General features: G+C 56.2%; 1 protein-coding gene across 1 annotated transcript in view; it reads right to left on the bottom strand.

The window, feature by feature from the left end:
- GRK5 (G protein-coupled receptor kinase 5) overlaps positions 1 to 26,307 on the bottom strand; it is a 217,969-nt gene that overhangs the window by 6,913 nt on the left and 184,749 nt on the right. Inside the window, exons 5-14 of the mRNA XM_043597688.1 lie at positions 25,755 to 25,855; positions 23,670 to 23,762; positions 18,991 to 19,054; positions 17,955 to 18,095; positions 15,219 to 15,409; positions 10,688 to 10,725; positions 8,885 to 8,974; positions 6,236 to 6,444; positions 1,443 to 1,580; positions 495 to 632 (exon numbers count right to left, since the gene is read on the bottom strand). Of these exons, the coding sequence (XP_043453623.1) occupies positions 495 to 632; positions 1,443 to 1,580; positions 6,236 to 6,444; positions 8,885 to 8,974; positions 10,688 to 10,725; positions 15,219 to 15,409; positions 17,955 to 18,095; positions 18,991 to 19,054; positions 23,670 to 23,762; positions 25,755 to 25,855 (1,203 nt within the window). The remainder of the gene's footprint in view (positions 1 to 494; positions 633 to 1,442; positions 1,581 to 6,235; positions 6,445 to 8,884; positions 8,975 to 10,687; positions 10,726 to 15,218; positions 15,410 to 17,954; positions 18,096 to 18,990; positions 19,055 to 23,669; positions 23,763 to 25,754; positions 25,856 to 26,307) is intronic.

The following is a 26,307-nucleotide window of genomic DNA, read 5'->3' as shown; positions in this document are numbered from 1 at the left end:
AGGCCGGGCCACCACCCTGCCCGGAGCCGGCTTCCAACAGGTCCTCCCCCTGCCCTGCATCCTTCAGGGGCCCCGGGCCCAGGCCGCTCCTCACCTGCCACTGCCTCTCCCCTGCCGGCTGGCCGCAAGGGTGTGCTCATCATCCAGCTACCAAGCCCACACCCCATCCCCCCCTACGCCCCCCCCCACAAGCCCAGGCCACCCACCTGCTCCGGGCCCTTCCCCCTGCCAGCGCCCCCTCCCCTGCCCCACCATTTCCAACCCATTAGAAGCAGCACCGACTCCCCCAGCTCATTCCCACCCGTGCGTCCAGCCACAGTCCTGTTTTCCTCCTCTCTCCCAGCCACACTTCCCGAGACAGCCGGCAAAGACGGCCGTGTCCATCTCACCTCCTATTCCTCTTCTGACCCCACGCCAACGGTGCCCTGGGCCAGGCCTGGCGCCCTCGACCCGGCGGCCCCCTTCAGGGTGCATGTGGCCACCGCCCTGCTCACCTCACTCTGCCACGGGATGGGCACGGAGCCCGTGGAGAACTTGGAGTAGAAATCGTCATCCGTGTGGTCCAGGTTGACGCCCTTCACGGTGGAGAACTGCTCGATGTCTAGCACGTCCTTGCAGTAGACGGCACGGGGCTGCGGGCAGAGGGCTCGGTCACACAGGGTCCCGCCCCAGGCCCGGTGCCCCCAGCCTCAGGTTCTGATGGGGGGCAGGGGGCACCCGGCAGGGGACCGGTGCTGCTCCCTCTCAGATCTGCCAAGGGGCTCCTTCCCGCCATTGGCCTTAGGCCGGCTGCAGGCCTCCCCACTCTCCAGGCTGGGGCCACGGTGGGGAGACTGAACCTGCCCTCTCTGACCTCACGTTCCTCGCCGCCCCTGGGGATCCCCACAGCCCCAGCAGATTTTCTTGTTCCCCAAAGCCCACAGGATCAGGATGATGGAAGTGTTTCCGGGCATCTCTGTCCAAATGAGGGCTGCCCCAGCTGGGGCCTCCAGCCTGTCCCCCACAGAGAGAACTGATGCTGGGGACCCAGGGCCAGAGAGACATATGGCCCAGGGACAACCTCCAGGCACTTCTCTCACTACCGGGCACCCAGGCTCTGCAGCTGGACAGGCCTGGGCTGGGCTCCCAGCTGTGATGCTTAGGAACTCTGGGAAAGTCACATATCCCCTGTTGGCCTCAGTCTTCGCACCTGCAAAGTGGGGACACTAGAAAAACCTATGCCGTGGGGCTGATGTAAGCGCCCACCATGCAGCTGGGCACCGGAACCATGAGCTGTGGCTGTTAGAGCACTAACATCCACTGTTCTCACTTGCCCACTGGCCCTGCCCTCTAGGAGTTCAAGGTCAGTCGGGGTGGCCTCCCAGGGCCCAGTGTGGACATTCACTAAGTTGAAGTCGTGAGTCTGTGCACCAGGTGCAGCCTGGGCCGGGGAGGCAACTCACATCTGGAATGAAGGGAGGGTCCAACATCCCGGCTTCTAAGCGCTTGAAGTTCATGTTCCTGAAGAAGGGGTGTCTCTTGACCTCAGCAGCCCCCTCCTCCTGGCAGCCCAGTCTCTGTTTTGCATCTTTGGTGAGCAGCTGTGACAAGAGAGCCGTGAGAGGTCATGGCTGGGTGGGCCTTTCCTCCCGCTGAAGGCCACAGGGGGTTTGGGGCTTCAGGCCCCCGTGATCATCTCCTTTCACAGGTGCACCCCGCAGCCTCCCACACGTCCTCCTCCAGCCTCTGCGGGGCCCGAGCCGCCTCCAGATACCCAGTGGACACTGCCTTGGCCTGCCCGGGCCTTGCAGCGTGCTTAGATGCCTGGAGGCTGCAGGAGGGCGGGGGGTCCTGCCTGCCCTCCCCACAGCAGTACACCGACCCTGCGGCACACTGGGCACCACCCATGTCTGTGGCACTGTGTTACTTCTTCTGCTACAGGCAAGCTACAAAGGGCACGGATGGTCTCTGCAGGTCTCACTCATTCGTCTACTCAACGCCCGAGTACCCTGTAGATAGGTATCTAGTTGGCACAAACCTCTGTGCAGAGACCAGCGACGGGCACGGAGTACCTGGCCTCAGCAAGGCCACGTTCAGAGGACCCATCAGGGCCAATACAGGTACGACACCATGATGGCAGAGGAACACGACCTGGCTGCCAGCTGGGGGGACGGGGAAGCTTTGCAGGGAAAGGGCATTTGCTACAGGCTTTCCAGGAGTGGAGAGGTGGGGAAGGCATCGGCTGGCAAAAGCGGGTGGTGGAGACCTGAGGGCAGCCTTGGGGAACACCTGTCTTTGAGTCTGGGTGAAGGATGAAGGGGCGGGGGATGGGCCAGGGTGAACTGGCTGGAGAGAATGCTGGTCAGGGTAGAGGAGTGTCCTTCTCAGAAGCCACAGGTGGGGAGGTTCATAGGGCAGGAAGAGGCTGCAGAAGCAGTCAGCCAGGCCAGACGGTAAAGGTATGAACGAGGTGGGGGGGGTGGGGGGGCGGGGCGGCAGGAGAGTGGGGGGCAGAGCTGGGAGGGGGCTGGGAAGGGCAGGCTGTGATGCTGGAGGACTACCAGCTGACCCCCGGGCATCTGTTTGCTCTGAGACCAGAATCAGAGTGGATGGCCTGACCTCAGGCCATTCTCTCTCCAATATGCTGGCACCCTGTGTGTGCTCTCCTCCCATGCACATTTGCAGCTGGCTGTGGGGGCTGGGGTTGCGGTGGTGGGCCAGTGGGCACGCGGGCCTCCTGAGGTTCATGGTCTAGAGGCGGAGGCTTGCAGGAGCCATTCCCTTCCCATTTCCCTTCAAACAGAGGACTCAAAGGCGGCACCTGGGCAAACACCAGGTCACAGCCTAGAAAAGACTTAAGATGGGGCGCCTGGGTGGCGCAGTCGGTTAAGCGTCCGACTTCAGCCAGGTCACGATCTCGCGGTCCGTGAGTTCGAGCCCCGCGTCGGGCTCTGGGCTGATGGCTCAGAGCCTGGAGCCTGTTTCCGATTCTGTGTCTCCCTCTCTCTCTGCCCCTCCCCCGTTCATGCTCTGTCTCTCTCTGTCCCAAAAAAATAAATAAACGTTGAAAAAAAAAAAAAAGAAAAGAAAAGACTTAAGCTGTGAGAATCACTATGTCAACCTCTGGTCCACCGATCACCCAGGCATGTTTTGCCCAGTGAGCCGGTGCCTCGGGACTTTAGCTTGTCTTCTCCAGAGGCTTTGCAGTTCCACAAAGGCTCCAGGAATCAGGCTCTGCTGGGCCAGGGCTCCTCCCTGTTCTGAGAAGTCCCAGAGAGGCAAGGCTCCCTGCGTAGAGGCTGGTCCTCCCAGCTGTAGACCCCAGAGCCTGCAGGGCCAGCCAGCCAGAAACACGAACAAGGACAATAAAGGCGAGGTGGGCTGGGAGGGCTGTGCCAGGCCGCCCATCAGTTCTCCAGGAGTGTTGGCTTGTGCCCAGGGCCGAAAGTCCAGGTTCTCATGTGAAATCTCTCCTGCTTGAAATCTTGGCAATTAGCCTGCCATCCACCTCTTTCTAAAACACCGTGCAGGCTGAACACCCGTCTATGTGCTACCTGATTGCAGCCCTGGTATCAGGTATACACCAGAAGTGAGAGGGAGAGGTGGTGTGAGCTGGGCAAGTGGGGCAGGCAGAGAGGGCTTCCTGAAGGAGGAGAAGAGATGGGCTGGAAGGCTGATCAAGGCTGAGGTGGCTGAAGGGCCAGAGGGAGGGTCCTGTGAGGAGGTCAGGGCCAGTTCTGGAACTCAGCAGGGACCTACAGAGGTGGGGCTGAGGTCTGGGCCTAGGCACCGGACCAGCGGACAGGGCACTGACACGTATGAACTTTCTGGACCCCAGGGGGCAGTGGAGAGGGTCTTGTGGCACCAGGGTGGAATCAGGGAAGGAACAGGCGGCCAGGGACCAGCCTCCCTGCAGTCTGTGGAGTGGCCTTCTTGGGCAGGCAGGGCTGGAGCTGCCAGGGTCTAGAAACAGTCCAGTGTGCCCCAAGCCTTCATGGTTTCCTCACAGACAGGCCCTGCTGTGTCCTGAGCTGGCACCTCTTGGAGGCGACAGGGCCAGCCTGACTGCCAGACCGGACAGGCTGTGGGGAGGGGTGGCCAGGAAGCCCAAGGCCAGAATCCCATGACCCTATGGTCATTTTTAAGAAGATGAAGCAAGACCAGAGGGCTTTGTCAGTTCTTCCAGCAGAGAAAGATGAGGGGACACTGGCTCGACCTTTGAAAGCCATTGGCCAAGGTCCACTCAGAGTCCCAGGCTCAGCCACCGCCTTTCCCGCATTAGCCACCAGGGGGCAGCAGAGGGCCAGCAGTGCCCCTAGTCCTGGTGCCCGGACAGGCACCCAGACAGCGGGCCGGAGCCTCTCTGCCTCTCCGTCCTCCCAGCATGTCCTGTGTCCTGCTGGGGTTGCTCTGGTTCTCTGAGTCCCCGACCCTGACCTGGGATATTTGGTGATGCTCTGACCATGGCTGATGACTTCCTTCTTCTATCCTTCGCCCAGTTTGGCCCCACCGGACAGACACCTTGCGTCTAAGCCAAATATTGGCGGGTCTCCTACCCCAGTTTTCAAATGTCCTTAGGGTCCCACATTTCCACCTACCTGACTTCTGTCCCCCACCCCAACTCTGGCTGCCGTGACTCCTTGGGTTTCTGGGAGGCCCAGGGGTGCAGGCAAGTGCCCGGCTACGGGCCAGCCCACAGGCCACATGGTTTGGGTGTGTGTCTGCAAGCCTCCTTCAGTGACTCCCACACATGTCTATGGCAGATCTATGGGTCCTCTTTTTTGGAAGTGCTCAAATGGCAGATCTTGCCCCAAATCCTTCTTCCCATGGCTCTGTGACGTCAGACTGAAGCCGGTAAGAGGAAGTGGTCAAGCAGTGAGTGGATAGCTCCAGAGAGGGTCCTCCTCAGGGTGGGGAGCTATGCCACACAGTCCCTGGGCCACTAACAGTGTGGCCTTGGCTTTTCTGGAAGCAGAAGCTTCACTACTTTAATCAGCATGTCGGGCCTGCTGTTCTAAACACTCCAGCCTCGTGGTTTATACACACGAGTCAGAGAGGTGGCAGGGAGGGCAGCCTCACCCCTGCTGTCTGCTATTCCAGGTGCAGCAGCGCTCCAGGGAGAGGAAGTCTGAGGGCTCATGGGTACCCGGAGTGGGGCATCCAGGCCCTCCTGTCCATGCGTGGCTGGCACTGGAGGGCAGCTGCCTGGGGTGGGGGTGCAGCACAGTTGGGCCTGCATCAGAGGGAGAGGCCCCAAGGGGACACAGGCAGAACTTGGGAGCCTGAGAGCCAGGTGGGGCCATTCCCCCCACAAAGCCTCTGGCCAGGGTGAGCCCACTTGGGCTGGGGGGGAGGGGCAGCAGCCAGGGGTGGACTCTCTCCCAGCCCCACTTCAAAAAAAAAATTTTTTTTTAATGTTTGTCTTTGAGAGAGAGGGTGGGGGAGGGGCAGAGAGAGGACGACAGAATCTGAAGCAGGCTCTAGGCTCTGAGCCATCAGCACAGAGCCTGACACGGGGCTTGAACCCACGAACTGTGAGATCATAACCTGACCCGAACTTGGTCACTTAACCGACTGAGCCACCCAGGTGCCCCACCCCCTGCCCAGCTCCATTTTTGATGGCTCCGGTCACTACTTCCTCTGTCAGGCTTCCTAGCCCCAGTCTGATCCTGCCCACCCAGCTTGTCTAAACGGTGCTCCCCATCCTCACCCTCCGCATGGACGATGAAGTCCCACGGTCCTTAGATTGCTGTCATGCAGGACCTAAGCTAGTGTGGCCAGCATTCCATAGAGTGGAAGGAAAACTCTATTGTAAGATGTTCAAAGACTGAAAATATCACCACCCCAGCACCTGCATTGCACCTGCTGGCCTCAGTCAGTGCCTGGGGATCCAGAGTTTGAGGCTGTAGGGCGCCAAGGTCGAGGGTCCCTTTGTGTCTTGGGGAACCAGTTGGGACCCTCTCCTTTCTCCCAAGATGTTGATTTGCCCTAACAACGCCGGATCTGAGTGTCTCCCGCAGTTCGCCCAGCCCCTTCCCTGTCATGGGGCCTCCCTGCCTGCACCCCAGGCCTTCTCCTGGCAGCCGTGGCTGACCACCCCGGTCCACGACCAGGACTGCTCGTCCCTCTGGCTCGGTGCTGCCACTACTCCTACCCCAGTGTGCCTGACCCTGTCCCTGTCAGCCTGTTTGCGCAGGAGGGGAGACACCACTGGACAGCCAGCCCGCGGGCAGCGTCTGGCCCACCAGGAGCTCACCATTTTGCAGATGGACTTGGCCTCCTCAGAGAACTTTGAAGAGTACACCTCCTCCGTCTCCAGGACGCGGCGGTCCACTTCCTCCCGCTTCACCTTCTCTTTGCGGCCCCGGAATGGCGACTGGCCCTCGATCATCTCATAGATGAGGCAGCCCAGACCCCAGTAGTCAGGGCTCAGGCCGTATCTCTGGTTGTTCAGGACCTCTGGGGCTGGGGGTAGAGGGGGGGAGTGAGGGGAGGTAAGAGAGAGCTGGCGGCAGGGCAGAGTCAGGGCACACGGGGCCAGGGTTGTGACTCACACCAACTGCATCCACGAGTGATGGTGTTGCTCACAGAACGCCTGAAGCTTCATGGCAAGGACACGCTTCCCCTGCTGACTCCTACTCACCAAATGCCATAAATAGCATCTCTTCCAGGAAGCCCACCCTGACTGCTCTCCTCTGTGCTTCTGGCTTCAGAAGCTTGATCACAGTGGATGGAAATGGCCTGTTCCCTTCATGTCTCCCCGACTAGAATCTGAGCTGCCTTATTCACTGCTGTGTCCCAGTAACAGGTATGACATCTGGCACAGGGTAGGTGCTGCACACATATTTATTGTCAGGAAGGAAAGTGTGTCCACCCAAAGAAAAGCGGATTTTAAGTTTACCTGGAATTCAAACAGCCTCTCACTATGGCTTCCCCACTACTTTGATAAAATGAATTTTAGATTAACCATAGAAGTGCAAAAAAGGTTAAGTTTCATGTCTTCAGGCAGGTGACAAGGATCCAGAGGCAAATGCATCCACACATGTGCTGGATAACACGTATAACAGAGGCCCTGCAGATGGAGGCAGGCAGCACTCTGTGCGAGACAGACATACAGGTACACAAAGGTGTGCAGATCCATCCATCCATCCATCCTTCCTTCCTTATATCCATCCATCCTTCTATCCTTCCTTCCTTTTTTTTTTTTATTTTTTATTTTTTATTTATTTTTGGGACAGAGAGAGACAGAGCATGAACGGGGGAGGGGCAGAGAGAGAGAGGGAGACACAGAATCGGAAACAGGCTCCAGGCTCCGAGCCATCAGCCCAGAGCCCGACGCGGGGCTCGAACTCACGGACCGCGAGATCGTGACCTGGCTGAAGTCGGACGCTCAACCGACTGCGCCACCCAGGCGCCCCTATCCTTCCTTCCTTTCATCCATCCTTCCTTCCTTCCATCCATCCACACATCCATCCATCCATCCACCTATCCATCCATCCATCCATCCATCATTGTTCCATCCATCTACCTATCCATCCATCCATCCATCCATCCTTCCTTCCATCCATCTTTCCTTCCTTCCATCCATCCATCTATCCTTCCATCCATCCTTCCTTCCATCCATCCACCCATCCATCCATCCATCCATCCATCCTTCCATTCTTCCATCCATCCATCCATCCATCCACCCTTCCATTCACCCATACTTCCTTCTATCCATCCATCCATCCATCCATCGATCCTTCCTTCCTTCCTTCCATCCATCTTTCCTTCTTTCCATCCATCCATCCATCCTTCTATCCATCCACCCATCCATCCATCCTTCCATTCTTCCATCCATCCATCCATCCATCCATCCTTCCTTCCTTCCATCCATCCTTCCAGCCTTCTATCCATCCATCTATCCTTCCATCCATCCATCTCTCCATCCATCCACTCATCCATCCATCCATCTATCCTTCCATTCTTCCATCCATCCATTCATCCTTCCATTCTTCCATCCATCCATCCATCCATCCATCCATCCTTCCTTCCTTCCTTCTATCCATTTATCCTTCCTTCCTTCCTTCCTTCCTTCCTTCCTTCCTTCCTTCCCTCTATCCTTCTTTCCTTCCTTCCATCCATCCATCCATCCATCCATCCGCATTTGCATGGGTACACACACAGCCACATATACATAGATACACACAGGTTCCCCAATAACATGCAACCTGAAAAGGACCTTCTAGCAGTAGAGACAACACACAGTATCCTGTACAAGTGCTGCTGGCATGAGCTTAGTGGAGGACAGCAGGATCCTCAGTACCCAGAGCTTTCTGGAGCCTCCTACCCCCTGGGACAAGTGGACATGTGTGTGAGGTACATGCAGGAGGAAGCCCAGGGGATGCCCATCACTGGAGAGGGATTCAGGAGGACCAGATGTAGCTCCAGTCTTTTCCCTGCAGCCCCTAGGACAGTGGTCCTAGAGTAGGCTTGTGGTGGGGGGCTGGGGGGCAGGGCAAGGAGGCTAAGGCTGGTCTCCACTTAGCATCATGCCTAGTGACACAGCAGGTGGTGCAGTCCTCTCCTTTCTGGGCCTTTCCTAGTGGCCTCACTCCTCTCAGGGGCCCCCTGAAAGGCTGCCTGCCAATCACCAGACCCCTACTTGGGTTTAGCCTCTCCCAAACAGCACCACGTGCCTGCACTGACTGTTGATCCTGAGAGTGGCTTGGCTTTGAGGTGCAGGTGGGGCTGTGGTGGGGGGCTCAGAATGCTCAGTTTAGGCAAGATGAACCCTGGGCCTCAACGCTTCACCCGCCCCAGCTAAGACCTCCCACTGCCTGCTGTGGCTCCACTTCTGATCAGAGCTGCATAGAGGAGGGAGGCCCAAGAGGTGGGCTCAGGGAGGGTCCGGGCCCACACTCACCCATGTAGCCCACGGTGCCCACCCGGCCGCGGATCAGGTCTCCGTCGGGAATCTTCACAGCCAGACCCAGGTCTGAAATCCGAATGTGGCCTGAGGCGGGGAGAGCAGAGTCAGCGGGTCGCTGGGACAGTCAGTGGACACATGGCCCACCCTGGGCGGTCCAGAGACTTGCTTGCCCCTGGTCAAGGTACACAGGCTCTCGTCCCCAAGAGGGGCATCCCAGTCAGCCACCTCAGGGTGACTGCAGACCCTTGGGAGCATCCAGGTGTCAGAGGATGTGGGTAAATCATTACTTTACAGGAGGAAAACATAAAGACGGGAAAGGATGTCTGGATTTGGCTGGACGATGGCCAGCCTACCCATAAAATGCCCTAATGGGCTTCTTGGAAGGCTGAGATCACCAAGTTTAAAAGACCTTGGCCTGATTCTATGATTGCTTCATGGGAAAAATGTGAGATTTTCCTGAACTTTTACAGTTTGCTTAAGGGGAAAAATTATAAAGCAATTCGGGAGGCAACTCCCTGTCCTTCCCTGTTGCTCTTTGGAGGTTCTTTGCACTCTGCCTTTGGAGAGACAAGAGTGAAGTCATCCAGGCCATGGGGAGACTGAGATGAAATGGAATCCAGGACTCCCCTCCAAAGGCCAAGATGACACAGCGCTTACAGCTCTGTCTTGCTTGGCGGCCCACTGAGGCAGGGTCATGGCCACACCAGGGCCCCACAGCCCGGACCCCAGTGACGTCCAGTGTCAGGGACTCCCCACCAGGCCAGAGGGGTGCAAACTCCCTGGCTCAGCAGCCCTGATGAAGGTGGGGAGGGGAGAAGAGAGCACACAGGTTCCAGCTATCAGGCTGCAGATCAGTGGTGGGCATGGTTCTGAGAGCAGCAGAAGAACCCCAGTGTGGACAAGAACCCCAGTGGGCCCTGGGCTCATCCAAGAAGGGCGCAGGCCCTGGGCCCTCTGCCCACTTCCCCACTCAAACCTCTCTCCAAGTCACCAATGACCTGCCTCCCTTTCTCCCTCCCCCTGCCGGAGGCTGCCTGGCATCTGAGGCATGCTGGTCTCAGCTCGCCACTGATTGCTGGGTGACCTTGGCTTGTTGGCTCCTCTAAGCCTCAATCTTGTCATCTATAATATGGGCACAGGGATGCTGGCCCTGCCCCCTCTGCAGAAGTGGGAACATCTAGTCTGATAACAGATGTGAACACCATTCCCCAGGTGTGAGGGGCTAAACATGTTACCTGTGGGTGTGTACATGTGTGCATATGCATGTGCGCGCGCGCGCGCACACACACACACACACACACACACACACAGGAAAACAACAATGATAATGCACAGATAATGCCTAACACATTTAGAGCTGGCTATAGCTGGTGAAACAATTGCCTTTTAAGCTATTTTATTGGAGCCTCACCTCCACCCCACCCTCTGAAGTAGGCAGAACAGGGCCCATGTTTCCATTTCACCAGCAAGGGAGATGGGGTACCAGGAAGTTGTGTGAGAGTGAAGTACTTGCCCAGGATCTCTGAAATTCTGGACTCCTCAGTCAGTGCTCTCCGTCTCTCTGTCTCTCTTTTGGCCAAGCCACACCGCTGCTTCACCATGCCCACTGCCTGCCCTGGGTACCCAGGATTGGGGAGAGGGAGTGGGTGCTCTCCCTCTTTGCCCACTGCTCTCCCCCAGTCCCAGGGTCGTGCCTCTGAGAGTCTCTGCAGGAAGGCCCCCTGCTCCTTTTGGATTATGATGCTCTCCTTGGCTACAGAGCAGGAAAGGGGTTTCCCAAGCGGCTCCCCAACTTACCATAATCATCTAGCAGGATATTTTCGGGTTTCAAATCTCTGAAAGAGGAAGAGGACAAGCATGTGAGTGTGGGCACTCTCAGCACCAGGGCATGGCGTCTGGGTTGACTTCTTGCCGTGTTTCCTTCCCATCTCTTGGCTCAGGCTGTCTGGTCTCTTTCTGGATCCAGACAGTCTTGGACTAATTTCCTTCCTCCCAGTATGTAAAACAAATGCCGCTGTTGCCATAGGCATCTTCCCGACCTGGAGATGACTGGGAAGGGGTCAGGCAAGGGCCAGCCCTGGCTCCTATCCACACACTGACCACACCAGGGGCGGAGAATACTTCTGGCTGGTGTGGTGACAGACCCCTCTAGGGCTGGGAACACCCGGAGGTCTCAGGATGCTCTGGGATGCCCTGAAGGCAGAGCGGGGCCTGGGAATTAGGGAGGAGAAGTTACTGAGAACACAGCGCCGGCTGTAGAACTGGGGCAGAGAATTGTAGAGGGCGGGCCCCCTTGGGGAAGGCAACCCCTTGTCCCCCAACTCCAGCAGAGTCATAAGCCCAAGAAAGCACAGCTGTAGGTGTGCCCGTCTCCATCTGTCCCTCCTCTCTTCTCTCTGATGACACAGTCACTCTTCATAATAACAAGCCCCTCCCCATCCAACTGGGGTAGGGAGGCAGCAGCAGCGTCTGGTTTTACTAGAAGGTCCTTTCCACGGGCAAAAGAACAGCCAGTAGGATAGCATGTGCGACTCAGTTAAGCCATTAGCATCTGGATTGAGGATCCGACTCTCCACCAACTGGCTTTGTTTATTTAACTGCTGGCAGCTGTCCTCATGGGGAATGGTTAATGTGTTCAAATCCAGTGGGGAAGCCTCACAAGGTGATAATGCGTTTGTATGGGGTTATTTATCACAAATAAACACAAATACTTTGTTGCTCTTATTTAATTGGCGTTCTTTGATGTATTAACCGTTCCAAATAAGGGCAAGAGCCACCCTCTCAGTAAGCCAGCAGCCACAGGGTTGGAAAGATAGCTGGCGACCTAGGGCCAGAGCCCAAACCCATGGAGAGGCCACGGCAAGTGGTCCAAGTGGTGGAAGCCAGGGAAGCGCTGTGGTTCTCTTCCTCCGAGAATAAGGGCCAGAGCTTGGAGGACCGCCTTTCTTTTTGTTTTAAGAGAAAAGCCATCAAGTGGGGATTTCTTTTTTCAACCCAAAGGGAATTTTTTTCTCTTTTCACTTGAATGAAAACAAAACAAAAGCCTAAATGGGGAGAATGTTGGGGGGGGTGAGAATGTTGGGGGGGTGAGAATGTTGAGGGGGTGAGAATATTGGGGTGTGAGTGTTGAGGGTGTGAGAATGTTGTGGGGGGTGAGAATGTTGGGCGGTGGGAATGTTGTGGGGGGTGAGAATGTTGAGGGGGTGAGAATGTTGAGGGGGTGAGAATGTTGGGGGGGTGAGAATGTTGTGGGGGGTGAGAATGTTGAGGGGGTGAGAATGTTGGGGGGGTGAGAATGTTGGGGGGGTGAGAATGTTGTGGGGTGTGAGAATGTTGAGGGGGTGAGAATGTTGGGGGGTGAGAATGTTGGGCGGTGGGAATGTTGGGGGGGTGAGAATGTTGTGGGGGGTGAGAATGTTGGGGGGGTGAGAATGTTGAGGGGGTGAGAATATTGGGGTGTGAGTGTTGAGGGTGTGAGAATGTTGTGGGGGGTGAGAATGTTGGGCGGTGGGAATGTTGTGGGGGGTGAGAATGTTGAGGGGGTGAGAATGTTGGGGGGGTGAGAATGTTGTGGGGGGTGAGAATGTTGAGGGGGTGAGAATGTTGGGGGGGTTAGAATGTTGGGGGGGTGAGAATGTTCAGGGGGTGAGAATATTGGGGGGTGGGAATGTTGGGGTGTGTGAGAATGTTGAGGGGGTGAGAATGTTGGGGGTGTGAGAATGTTGGGGTGTGAGAATGTTGGGGGGTGAGAATGTTGTGGGGGGTGAGAATGTTGAGGGGGTGAGAATATTGGGGTGTGAGTGTTGGGGGTGTGAGAATGTTGTGGGGGGTGAGAATGTTGGGGTGTGAGAATGTTGGGGGGGTGAGAATGTTCAGGGGGTGAGAATATTGGGGGGTGGGAATGTTGGGGTGTGTGAGAATGTTGAGGGGGTAAGAATGTTGGGGGTGGGAATTTTGGGGTGTGAGAATGTTCAGGGGTGAGAATGTTGGGGGTTGGGAATGTTGGGGTGTGTGAGAATGTTGGGGGTGAGAATGCTGGGGGTGTGAGAATGTTGGGGAGTTGAGAATGTTGTGGGGGAGAGAATGTCGAGGGGGTGAGAATGTTGGGGGTGTGAGAATGTTGATGTGGTGAGAATGTTGGAGGGTGAGAATGTTGGGGGGGTGAGAATGTTGAGGGGGTGAGAATGTTGGGGGGTGAGAATGTTGGGGGGGTGAGAATGTTGAGGGGGTGAGAATGTTGGGGGGTGAGAATGTTGGGGGGGTGAGAATGTTGAGGGGGTGAGAATGTTGGGGGGTGAGAATGTTGGGGGGGTGAGAATGTTGGGGGGTGGGAATGTTGGGGTGTGAGAATGTTGGGGGAGTGAGAATTTTGGCGGGTGGGAATGTTGGGGGGGTGAGAATGTTGGGATGTCAGAGTGTTGGGGTGTGAGAATGTCGGGGTGTGAGAATGTTGGGGGGGTGAGATTGTCGGGGGGTGAGAATATTGGGGGTGTGAGAATGTGGGGACGTGAGAATGTTGGGGGGGGTCAAGACCATTTTTCTTGTTTCAAAACGTTCTTGGACTCCCAAGATCATCCCTGCCAAGAGCTCTGTGGCAAAGGTCTCCAACTGGGGTGTGTGTGTCCACTGGGTCTGTGGGAACAGCTCAGGGGGTTCTCTGTGGGCTGAGGTTTTCAAGAACGTGTATTTCTAGACCTCTAACCTGAGAAGGCCCTGTCCTGGCATTCTCTGGGATCTCCCCACCACGTGCCCTTTCTCAATGGGCAGATTCCAACTGACAGAAGAAAAGCAGGCTCCTTCTCGCTCTGATTGCTATGGTGTCCTGCTCCAGGACCCCAATCAGAAATGGGTTCTACTAGGGGCACCCGGGTGGCTCAGTCGGTTATGTGTCCGACTTCGGCTCAGGTCATGATCTCGCGGTCCGTGAGTTCGAGCCCCAAGTCAGGCTCTGTGCTGCCAGTTCAGAGCCTGGAGCCCGCTTCAGATTCTGTGTCTCTGTCTCTCTCTGCCCTTGCCCTGCTGGTGCTCTGTCTCCCTCTCTCTCTCTGCCCCTCCCCCCACTCAAAAATAAATACACATTTAAAAAAATTAAAAAAAAAGAAATGGGTTCTACTAAAATCGTTACAATGGCAACTTAACACAAGTTATTTTAACACTGAGAGCCTATGGTGAAAGGAAATTAAAATAAAAATCTTATATATATCCATCCATTTCAGGTCCACATGCTGCTCAATGATAGACTTTTAGGCCAAAAAAGAGATGATGTTATAATAACATTCTGTGGGGGAGGAAGGGAGTGGGGAAGAGAGTGATAGATCCCTCACCTCTAAAGAGTTTTCATGGATTTTTTATAATTAATTAATTATTAATGTTTATTTAATTTTGGGGGGGGGGATGGACAGAGAGAGGGAGACACCAAATCGGAAGCAGGCTCCAGGCTCTGAGCTGTCAGCACAGAGCTCGACATGGGGCTTGAACTCACGAACTGTGAGATCATGACCTGAGCCAAAGTCAGATGCTTAACCGGCTGAGCCACCCAGGCACCCCTGTCAGGCGTTTTGACTTTAAAGAAACTATTTTCTTAAGTCTATTTATTTATTTTGAGAGAGAGCGCATATGCAGGGGAGGAGAGAGAGGGTGAGAGAGAATCCCAAGCGGGCTCCTTGTCGTCAGTGCGGAGCCCAATGCAGGGCTTGAACTCACGAATTGTGAGATCGGGACCTGAGCCGAAAGCGGCTCGAGTGGGACGCTGAACAGACTGAGCCACCCAGGCACCCCGTCATGCATTTTTGGTGGAAATCCATTTGCTGTAGCAATTAGATTCCACTGGATACCTTCAAAAATGCGATGTTAATTGCTGAGCTTCAAAATATCAGCCACTGTTTTAACGAATGATACACTATTTAGGATGTGTCCTTGATGTATGAGGGCACACAGATTTTCAAATTTCCTTGAGAGGGGCAGTGAGAAAAGTTTGAAAACCACTGCTTGTGGAACCCATAAAGTCAAACAATATGGGATGGACCGAGGTCCGTGCTGCTGTGGTGACGATCCTGCTGTCTTTCTGGGACCGGCTCACCGAGCTTCTGGCGGGCCGGGCTGGAAGGCACCGGTGGCCTTGGCCCATCCTCATCAACTCTGAAGGACTAGCACCTCATACACTTGGCCCCCCAAGCAGCCCGCCTCACTTAGGTGGTCCAGGGCGTGAGTTTCTCTGGTGACGGCCGGGCCCCGAGTCCCAGGGCGGGGGTCCCTGCCTGACCCCGGGTGTGGAAGGTCAGCCCCCACTCAGCCGCTGGTGGCGGGACCAGGCGGCGAGCCCGCTCACCTGTACACGGTGTCCTCCCGGTGGAGGTCTTCCAAGCCACAGAGGATTTCTGCCGCGTAAAACAAGGCTCGCTCCTCCTCGAAGCCAGGGTTGCCCATGTTGTAGATGTGGAACTTCAGGTCACCCCCGTTCATGATGGTCAGAACCAAGCACAGCGCGTCCTTGGTCTCGTAGGCATAGGCCAGGTTGACCTGGGAGCACAAGACAGCCCTGCGGTGAGGTTCCAGCCACCGCTATCCGCTTCCACTCTTCCTCCTCAGGGTCCTTGAGGCTGGAGGGGGAGGGCCGGAGTGGGGGGGGCTCTCAGCAGCTTCGTGCCACCGCCCTGCACCCGGGCAGCCTCACGGCACCGCTGCCCATTGCCCCTCTTGGCTGACGAAGGACTCGGACCTTCCAATATGGCGGTTCCAGGCGAGGAGGCAAAGCGGGGGAGGGCAGGCTGGTACTCGGCCCTTTCGGGAAGCCTGACAGATGGTGCCTGTACGTTTACACAGACAAAAGCACGTGCCTGCTTCATTTAGTTAAAACTGTGGGTTGCCTTAGCTGGCCAGTTAAGAAAAGCGGGGCCCAGATGCCTTTTGGGCTGGGGTCTCATTGTCACGGGGACGCTGGGAGCAGGCTGTGGAGGTGGCCAGTGGGACTCTGTGAAGTGGAGCGCAGTTTGGCAAAGACTGCCTCCTCTTGCACGCAGGACACATCCGGTCAAAGGGACCATCAACAGGCAGGACCTAGTTCCTTGCCGGTGCGGACTAGCTGCCCAAGGATGGATGCAGGCCATGAGACTGCGGGAGAGGCGGCAGGGCTGGGTCTGAGGCAAAGTACGCTGGGTGGTTCTCGTCCCTCTCCGCTTAGGGAGCCAATACAGATGAAATCTGGCCACCACGGACCAGGCTGGGGACAGGCTGGGCCATAAAACTCGGATGCAAAAGTCAGGAACGATGGGAATTATTTCTGAGGGAAGGAAACAGAACAGGAGCCGAGCAGGAGGGCTCTGGGGACTGTGCTGGGTGCCAGCCTCTGAGCTGGCCCTCCCTCCCACACCTGCCTACGATCACCAAGGAGGGGCTCCTGGAGGGCACTACGGGGGCTCCCTGCCAGGGGCAGGGGGCAGGGCACGGTGGAAGGCGGTCTGGGTCCTTGATGATGTGCCACCCCATTTATCAGGCACACGGCCCTTCTCCCCGGAGGAGGACCCACCATCACCAACCCCTATGAGAGCCAGTGCTGCCCCTTCCTTTAATGATGGGGGTTCCACAGGCAGCACTGAGGCAGTGACCTATGGTCCCAATTGAAGGGAGCCGGCAGCAGAGAGGAAGGTTCTGGCCTCAAAGAGGCCTAGGGCCAAAATGCCAGCTGGTGGGAGCACAGCACCATCACACTGCCCAGGATGGGGCCGGCAGCCGAGGGCAGCCTGAAATGACGGGGAGAATGCACGCTCCCGTCCCCTCTGAGCGTCGCCTTACAGAACCACACCCTCCGGGGAATGACTGAAGCACTGGGTTGGTGGCCTCTCTCGCTCCCACACAGCTGGTGGGCGTTTAGCTGGCACAACCTTCACGGAGAGCCATCTGGGAACTGCTTCCAAATGGAAAACGCGCACACCCTCTGACACTGCCTTCCTCCACAGGGAGTACATCCTACGGACACACGGAGATGTGCCAAAGGCATGTTCAAGGGGTGACACGGCAGCCTTGCTCGCAGTGGCTTGGAGACCAGAACCCATCTGTATCTGTGGGGACGGGCTGAACAGCTTATGGTTTATCTCTTTGCCGTGTCGCAGGGGATGGTGTGCGGCGTGAAAAAAAGAGGTGCCGCCGTAGATCTGGCCACAGGAAAAGACCTACAATTTAAGGGGAAATCACTGCAGCGAAAGATGTCTGGTAGGACTCCCCTGGCTAAAAATAATAAAGCCCATACATGAATCAGACATGTTGGAATGGCTACCCAAAGACAGAGGCTTTTGTTTTCAGTTTGAGCCTGTCTGTGCTGTTTGAGTGTCGACCCTGTACATATATATTGTTTTTTGCAGTGACGTGTGGCAGAGGCATTTCGAGCTGACCAAACACCCACGTACTCTTCCACACCTCCCTGCAGCTGGTTTGTCCCTTGCAGGGACTGGTTCTGGCCAACAGCCTGTGGGCGGAGTGAGGGATGTTCCTGCAGCTGAGGCAGTGAGGGTCCCTGGGCAAGCCCCCCCTCCCCGCACACGCTTTCAAGACTCCAGGTGCGGCAGCCGTAAGGTGGGGGAGGGTGGCCGGATCTGGCTGGACCCTACGTGTGTGACGCTGGCCCGTGTTGTTTCCAGCTACTTCGAGCTGGGGGTTAGTTCCTGCAGCAGAGCCTGGCCTGGTCATGGTGACACAAGGCACATAAACAAGATGGAGGCTCTCCAGGATACTGACGCTTAGGTCTCCCCTGTGATGAAACCAGCCTACAGGGATCTGTGGAAACAAAGCTCCTTGGCCGGGCCCAAGGTGGGCTGCTTTTGTCCCCTGAGGAGTTTCCCAGGTGGTCCCGGAGAACAGAGGCCATGGTCCCACACAGAGGGGAGCCAGGCCAGTTCTAGTGACAGGACCAGGGCAGCCACAATTGACCACGAGTAGCCTCGTGATGGAGGGAATGCCTGGCTGCCTTTCCGCAGCTCATTGCTGCCACACTGGACGGCCACTCCCTTCCCTAGGCACGGAAGCCCTGGTCACCAGAAGGGTGGCCTGTCGCTGGGGCCTGGACACTCACCACAAACTGGCTGTTGACCTTCTCTAGGATCTGCTTCTCGTTGAGTGCCATGGACTCCCCTTTCCTCTTTTTGATCCTCTTCTTCTCCAAGCGCTTGCAGGCGTACATTTTACCCGTGGCCCGGACCTGGCAGGCACAGACCTGAGGTGCAAGAAAGACGACAAAGGTATGGAACAGGTGGAGGTCTGCCCCAGGCTCTTCCGTGGCTGGGTCTGCAGGGCTGGGAACTGATACGCCTAAGGGTGTTCCCAGTCTCGGGGGCCCAAGGATGCCTGGCCTTGGACCCACCCCTGCCCCAGGCCCTGCCCTCAAGATCTGGCTTTAGTGCCCCCTTACCCTCCCTCCTTCGTCCTTCACATGAATCCTGGCCCTTGAAGGTGCACCATCAGCCATTTACGCAGATGTTTAGAGGACTGGCCAAGGCCTAAAGTACTGTCCCTCTCTCAGAGGCAACTAGATTTTCTCCGTCCCACGCTTCCAACCGGATGCGGCCGTTGCTAACTGGGGACTTCCAGGCACCAGCTGCTGGTAAGGGAAGCTTGTTTTGGTGTCGGACCCCTAACAACCCCGACTTTGTAACTCAGCAGAACGGGAGCCGGGGCATTTGGGGTCTCGTCTTCTGGACTTCACGCCTCTTTGGTTGTGTGACCTTGGCCCGGGTCATCAACCATTCTGACCCTCAGCTTCCCTCATCCCTAAAATGGGAATAACAAGGCTTGCCTCCCAGTCTGGGAACATCAGACGAAATACAACAGCACCTATTAACAGCAGCATCTGGCCACTCCTCCCTCCAAAGACAGCTAAGAACACCCGTTTCTCCTCTTCAGACTCAAACCCTGACTGAGGCTGGTTCCAAGAGGACCTCTGTCCCACGGGCCCTGCGGCACAGCCTCGTGTCTCACCTTGGTGGCACCTCCAGGTCCTACGCCCCACACCCCCTCTCCACCAGGGGGCGCAGGGCACTGTAGGTGCCTCCGGAAGGGACAAAAACAGTGACAGAGTCTGGGAACTTCCAAAGACGTGGACGTTCACTCACCTCCCCAAAGCCCCCTTTTCCCAGCACTCGGTACTGCCGGAAAGTGTTCTTGGTCACCGGTTGCCTGGAAAAAAGCAAGAATCCAACATGGCTCTCAGGGTGCAGAGATGCAGAATCCACAAGAAATCAACAGCAGCAACATCGCACAGCTTCCCGACCGAGCCAGGAATCCTCCCTGTGGGTGGGACCCCCAAGGACCGGCTCCACGGCTGGGTGTTCACATCCCCGGCCACCCGCCCTCGGCCCCCTGCGGCTTGGGACACCTGCCAGTCCTCGCCGGCTTGGAGGGAAGAGTGGAGGCCTGGAGATGTGCGCTAAAGCTGCTTCACCACACTTTCCGTGTGGTTCCCCTCTCTCTCCCCAGTGAAAATCAGGTGGCTAAGCTCAGAAAGAAGCTGTGTTCTCTGCAGGGAGAAGGGAGGGGCCCAGGAGCCACAGAGGTTCAGTGTCCCAGGGAGGGCACAGCAGTCCTCCCCACACCTGCACATCTCGCCCACCTGCCCACCTCCGGTCCCCAGGGAGAAAGGCTGCTGGTCATCCTTTACCACCGGTCCCCAGCCTTTCCACCCCCGAGGGTCCCTTTATCACATTTCCCCCTGAGCTCCAGAACACTAGACGGTCCTGTCTGCCCAAAGCGGGATTTATGAAGTAATCATCGCTTTGTGTCTCCTGACCCCCCATTTTAATTAGCTGAGGCCATTTATGCTGTCTAATCAGGCAGGCCCTCTAGGAGGCCAGGGTGGGACTTCACAGAGTAAATAATCAGTCATCTAAAATTGCCTCGAAGAACCCCATGGTGCAGACAGCTTGGGCTTTTTCATCACTGGCCTGTTTGGTTAAAAATAACCAGCTTCCTTTCGCCCCGCCACCCCAGCTTTTCTGAGGTATAACTGACAAACGGCATCCAACTTGGTGTTTTGACGCACGTACACAAACGATGCACGTACATGTGAAACGATCACCACGATCAAGCTAACCAACATTCTGTCACCTCACGTAGTTACCGTTTTTTCTCTTCCTCTCTCGCTCTCTCTCCCTGGTGAGAACACTTAAGATTTACCATCTCAGCAAATTTCAAGCACACAATACAGTACCGTTAACTAGTGTTACTCACTGTACATCAGATCTCCGGAGCGTATTCATCTCGCACGATGAACTGAAACTTTACACCCCTTGACCTACATGTCTCCCCATTTCCCCCACCCCCAGCCCCTGGCAACCACCAGTCTACTCTGCCTCTAGGACTCTGACGTTATTTAGATTCTACATATAAGTGAGATCAGGCAGTATTTGTCTGTGTCTGCCTTATTTCACTTGGTGTAATGTCCTCTGGGCATCCCCCGCCCCCCCCGTTACCATAAATGGCAGGATTTCCTTCTCTTTGAAGGCTGAATAATATTCCGTCGTATGTATTTGCCACACTTTCCCTCCGTGCTCCTGGCAGCATTATTCACAACGGCGAAGATATGGAAAAACCTGAGTGTCCTTGGACCATGAGCGGCTAAAGAACAACCCACTTTTAGGATGCTGAACTTAGCTCTTGGAGCTCCAGGACTATTTCTGAGCATCCGACCCCACCCCAGAGGCCGGACCAGGGCAGAGGCCGGGGTGTGACTGAATTGGCCCAAATAATTGGGTCAGCTTGGGAAAGACCAGTGAGCCTCTGCTCACCCAGCAGCTCCTGAATGAAGCTTCTGTGGAAACCTTTCCGGCTGCTGGGTCCTGAGGAGGATTTGGATTTCAGGTCCTGGGCACCACACTTCTCTCAGGACAGTCCTGAGACGCCAGGGCTCTGCCTGGAGTTCACACGCCCTGACCCACTCTCTCTTCTGTTTCTTTAGGAAGCGGGGCCCGACCCTGCTGGGAGCACAGGGCCGCCCCTCCGCAGGGTTCTCCCCGGCCCCATATCCTTCTGCACGCGAGCAAACGGGCTGCAGCGAGGCCTGCCATACGGCTGCACCCGCCATGTGGCCCTGGGAAGCCTTTCCACAGCCGCCCTCGAAACCACATGAAGGCGCCCGGGCCTAACAGTTTACGATACATGGAGAACAAACAGTCGGTCGACATTACCACAGAGCTCCTCTGCTAGGGGAAATGAGTGTAATACAATTTCCGAGGAATTTCTTGGTTAACCTTGGGAGGGAAAAAAAAAAATCCCTTTAATATTTCAACAGGGCAGCACCAACAGGCCATGATCTTGTTAGCAAAAAAAAAAAAAAAAAAAAAAGGAAAGGGAGGAAGCAGGCTGCTGTCAGTCACTTGGGGCATTTCTAGGCCAGTCCTGCCCTACCGGCTTCAACAACTTAACGCCCACAAAAGGGCCTGACTTCTTTGCAGCCAGCGCACGGATTCAAAAAGTCTGTTTCCCCATTTCGAGTGTTCAGTACAGACAAGTAAAATGCAAGCCAGTGGCCACAGCTAAAGGATTCTATTGGAACAGAGTGCTGGGTGGAGTGAGACTGGGTGAAGGACTGGATCAAGAACCTTGGGTTCAGGTTCCAGCCGTGCCAGGCCCTTGAGCGTGAGCCAGGGTCAATCGATCAACCTCTCTGAGGCTTGTGTCTTCAGTAAAATGGAGATACTGAAAAGGCAGCTTTGTAGGCTGATGTAGTCAGACATCCCTACTAAAACTCCAGGAATAAAGGACATGTCTCCTCTGGGGGTCTTTATGGCAACAGTCCCCGCTGCTTGAAGCACCTTGCATGCACACTAATGTGATCCTCACGCCTGCCTCAGGAGGTGGGACTGTCCCCCCCTCTGCAGGCGAGAATGCCGAGGCTCTGAGAAGGGAAGTGAGTTGCCCCAGGTCATGAGGGGGGTGGTGGTGGTGTCGAAGCCGGGATCCCAAGAAGGATGTTGCAGAGCCCACATCCCGTGTCTCACACCCACACTGCCACCCTGGGAAGGTGGGTACAGATCGGGTCGTGTGGCACACAGCCTAGGGCTCTGGGGCGGGGCGAGGGGACACGATGACTACGTCCCCACCAGACTTTCCTGTGATCATCAGAAACACAAGGGCCAGCTGTTCCTTCCCATATCAGAAGCTTGAGGATGACGGCCACAGTGACACTGATGACCTCAACGGTAACCACAACAACCGCATCCAGCAGTTTGACTTCCTGGGGCCAGACGGCTGACCTTTCTGGAGCACTTGCCTTATTCTAGGCGTGGACTATGCTTAGTTCATCTCATCCCCACCCAAGCCTACAAAGGCAGGCACTATTATTATCCCCATTTTTCGAATAAGGAGACTGCGGAGGGGAGAGGTGAGCAACCCTTCCTGAGGTCCCTCTGGAGACGGTCGAGCCGGGACTCAGACCCAGACTGTGGCTCTGGGGCCCTCCGCAGGATGTCTGCACTGACCCCTCACTTCTCTGGCTCTCCTGGAGCCATGATGTGCATGTGCGAGGGGGCCAGTGGCAGTGAGTGGCCAACAGAGAAGACTGTCCCCTGTTCCACTGTCAATTCCCACCAGTGGGGGTGGAAAGAAATGCCCCCCCCAGTGGTACAGAACAGGGTGTTTTCCTCTGGGCTTCCTGAAGTGGGAAGGGAAGGGTCATGAATGGGGTTTCTAGGGCGTTCCTGTCCTGCGGCTTCCTCAGAGTCTGTAGGGCACTTGGCCAGCAAAGGTGGTGACACACAGAAGCAAGATGGCTCCTTGCCTTCTAACCAAAACGTGCCCAGATACCCATGAGCGTCGGAACTCTGGCACAGGGAACCCTGGGCTGTGGGAGGGGATGCTCCCACCCTCGTCCCGCAGCTGAGCTCAGCACGGATACAACGTAGGCATCGCCCCGTTCTGCAAATCCTGCAACAACATGGTAGGCAGAGCCTGGTGCTGGGAGTCCCCCTCGGCTGCACTGCTCGCCTGCTGTGTGACGAGGCCAACCACGCCCTCTCTGTGGGTCTCCCTCCTCATCGGTCACATGGAGGCCGCAGCTGTCAGGCCAAGCCACCGCCATGTCTGCGAGAGCACTTTGCAGCAGAAAGGCAGCAAGTAAAACAGGAAAAGATGCTTGGTCTCACCCGTTATCAGAGATGAGAACATAAACAAGAAGGAAAGCCCGATGCTCACATGGGAAGGCATGAGACTGGTGTTAATGAAGCTGAGAGGGAAGAGGGCACTGGGGCACTGGCGGAACTGGAGACGAGGGCAGCTGTTGGGAGGGCAATCTAGCAGTCCCTCGTGGTTTAAAAGCAATGCTTTGTGACCCAGACATTCCTCTGCTATGGACGTACTTGCGAAAGGGCAGGAAGACATATGTATAAAGCTATTCATTATTTAGGGAAGATGGTACACAAAATTGAGAGCAACCTCCATGTCCATCAACAGGGGATTGGGCTAAATAAGGGATGTGTAATTCGTCCAAAAATATGGCAGCTCTTTATTCACTGGCAGAGGAAGAATTCCCAAAGACAGTGAACCAAAAAAATAAGGATAAGTATGTATGCACGTATGAGGGTGTGAATCGCGTGTACCTTTAATAAGAACAGAGCGTTTCTAGAAGAATAGCCAAGAACTTGAGCAACGGGAGGAAGATGGCTAATTTTATTTGAACCATGGACCCATGGAGGTAACGGATTTGTATGTGGGTTTTCAGGTGACAGGCGTGTACTCTTGCCCCCTGCCCCCCACCCTGGCACACACTTGTAGGTGGGTGTACAAGGGGAGCACTCACCTTTCCAACCACTTCCACTGGAGAAAGCGATCAAAATACATGCTGTCCAGATACTCATGGAATGGTTCGCCCTTCAGGTAGTCGTGGACAGACCTAGCTCGGAGGGAACCAACAAACATTTTATAATCCTGACCTTAAGCAGATGGGCGGAGCCATATATCCAGCAGGTTAACCAGCAGCCTCAGAGGCCCAGCATCCTGCCAAAGTGATGGGCTGATCCTACAAACACTTACTGGGTACCTGCCACAGCACTGCTCTAGGCCTGGGGTACAGCCGTGAGCACGAAGTTGGCATCGCGATGTGGGACACAACCAGCAAGTAACAAACATCTAATAAACCGCTGCAGAGGCATGTGCTCATGAGAGAGGGTTAAGTGAGGTCCACCCTCCACCCCCGGCCATGTAATCATGACCTGAGCTGAAATCAAGAGTCGGATGCTCAACCGACTGACTGAGCCACCCAGGCACCCCAAGAAGGGGCTCTTGAGCTGCAATGAGGACAGAGGAATACTTAACGGGGTGCAGGGGTGTGTGGGGGGTAGGGGCAGAGCAGGGATGCAGCCCCTGAGATCCCAGGCTCTGGATCTGGTCCAGGACCAGTGAAGCCCCTGGTAAGTTTCCATCTCCACAGCTGAATTTCCTGGTCGCCTGCTCCGGGCCAGGCCTGGAGGGAGGGTTCTGAAACTGGCTGCAGGCAGGGATGGATGTGCTTCTTCCCTTTAAAAAGTGGCAACGTTGGGATGCCTGGGTGGCTCAGCCAGTTGAGCGCCTGACTCTGGATTTCAGCTCAGGTCATGATCCCAGGGTCATGGGATGGAGACTTGCATTGCGCTCAGAGATTCTCTTTCCCCCTTTCCTCTACTGGTGTGTGCAGCCTGGGCTCTCTCTTTCTCTCTCCCTCTCTCCCTCAAATAAAAAAAAAAAAGTGGCAATGCTGACCAAGTGTAGCCCAAGCACTTGGGACCTGCAGATGGCTGCGGCAGGGCAGGGGGGGTGCAGTGCGGGGCATATACAGTAGAGGCATGTGGGACACTGTGTCCCGCAAGACATGACAGCAGGGGCCAGTGTAGGGAACCAGGTTGTCCACTCCCTCGGGGTCACAGTGAGAGCCCAGGGACCTCACCCACTGTCAGATCTAACCCTCAGCCAGCTCCAAGAGGACAGCAACCACGTTTGTTTCTGCTTATGGGGGGTCTCTCCCTGGCACCTACCAGGGCTGGGTCCCCAGCTGGCCCTCCCCAAATGTCCATTCTCATGATGGTGCTCCCGGCTCTTCCCACAGTGCACAGGGGCACTGGTTTTCCTGCCTGGCTGTAAGCTATCTGAAAGCTGGGACTGGGTTCTTGCTCACCATGGTACCCCCTGTGCTAGGTGTCAGACACACAGCAGGTGCCTGGTTGTCTGTGGTACAAAGGCTGACCAAGGGCGCACAGCAAGTCCCCAGACTCATCCAGAGGTGATGAGGCTCCAGAAGATTTTGGTGCACATACTGGCTTATGCGGAAGGGTACACATGTGGACACATGAACGTGTGTGTGCCTAGTGGCTCAGGCCTTCATAGTACGTGTGTGAGGGACCAGTGGGGACTTCATTGGTGCCTGGCCAACAGCACATGCACCGATTTGTCTGCTATTGCGTCAGGATCGCTGTATGGCCTGCAGACAAGGTGATGGGGTGACTGAGAAGGCGGCCTGTAGCCCCCCTTCCTGCAGCAGCACCACCCAGCTCTGGTTGGTGGCAGCAGTGGGGGTTGGGGGCCGGGAAGGACTTCCAAACCACCCAGACGGGGTCAAGTTTTTACACATTCCTCTGTCTCAACAGCCTGGAGACCACTTGCTTTCAACACCCTTTGAGGCAGATGTTTTCTTTGGACTTGGAACTTTGGTATCTTTTCCCTTCATAAGAAGTATACAAACAGCTGGGTGGCTTGGCTGGGGCCCCCGGGCACTGAAGCCCTGCCCTGGTGCCCAGCACGCCAGGTGTGGGGGAGAGGCAGCCTCTGTCAGTGGCGGGGGGGAGGCTGTGTGGCTGCCCAGAGGAGGCTGAAGGGCCCCGATGCTCGGTCTGGGGAGGGAGCGAGCACTTACTGTGCACAGGCAGAAAAGACTTCCTTGCAGGGCCTCTGTAGGAGCCTCTCCTCCGTCTGGGAGACCAGGTCCTGGCCAACTTGGGCTATGAAGACTGGGGACTGGAGGAAGAGAAGAGGGGGGCGTCAGTGAGGGGCAGGAGCAGAGCGCCACTTGGCCCTGGGCCACGCGCAGTGTGGTCACTTGGCTCCTCTGCAGAACACGGATAATGATGTCCCTGTGTCCCGGGCTTGTGGTCAGACTCAAACGAGATGTGTGAGAGCTCGTGGTTACGGGGCTGTGCAACGAGGCCTGGCTTGTCGGGGAGCCCCCTGTGACCTTGCTGATGACCCCTGCCCGTGCTGGGCCTGTCTGCTCAGCAGGCAAGGGGAACACCTGCCCAGTCCTCAGGGCCTGCGTGACAGGGTCTGGAATGGCAGAAGGGCCAGCAAAAGGACAGCGCCCGGGGAAGGGTGCTCGGCGGGCACAGCTTCAACTAACAGACGGGGGTTCGGATCCCAGATCTGCCACCTGTAGCTGTGGGACCTTGGTCTGGACTCAGCCCCCTGTTATC

This window comes from Prionailurus bengalensis, chromosome D2 (genome assembly GCF_016509475.1).
Source record: "Prionailurus bengalensis isolate Pbe53 chromosome D2, Fcat_Pben_1.1_paternal_pri, whole genome shotgun sequence".
NCBI classification, from domain to species: domain Eukaryota; kingdom Metazoa; phylum Chordata; class Mammalia; order Carnivora; family Felidae; genus Prionailurus; species Prionailurus bengalensis.
Note: the sequence above shows the minus strand (reverse complement) of the source record. Positions and strands in the feature narration are given on the sequence as shown.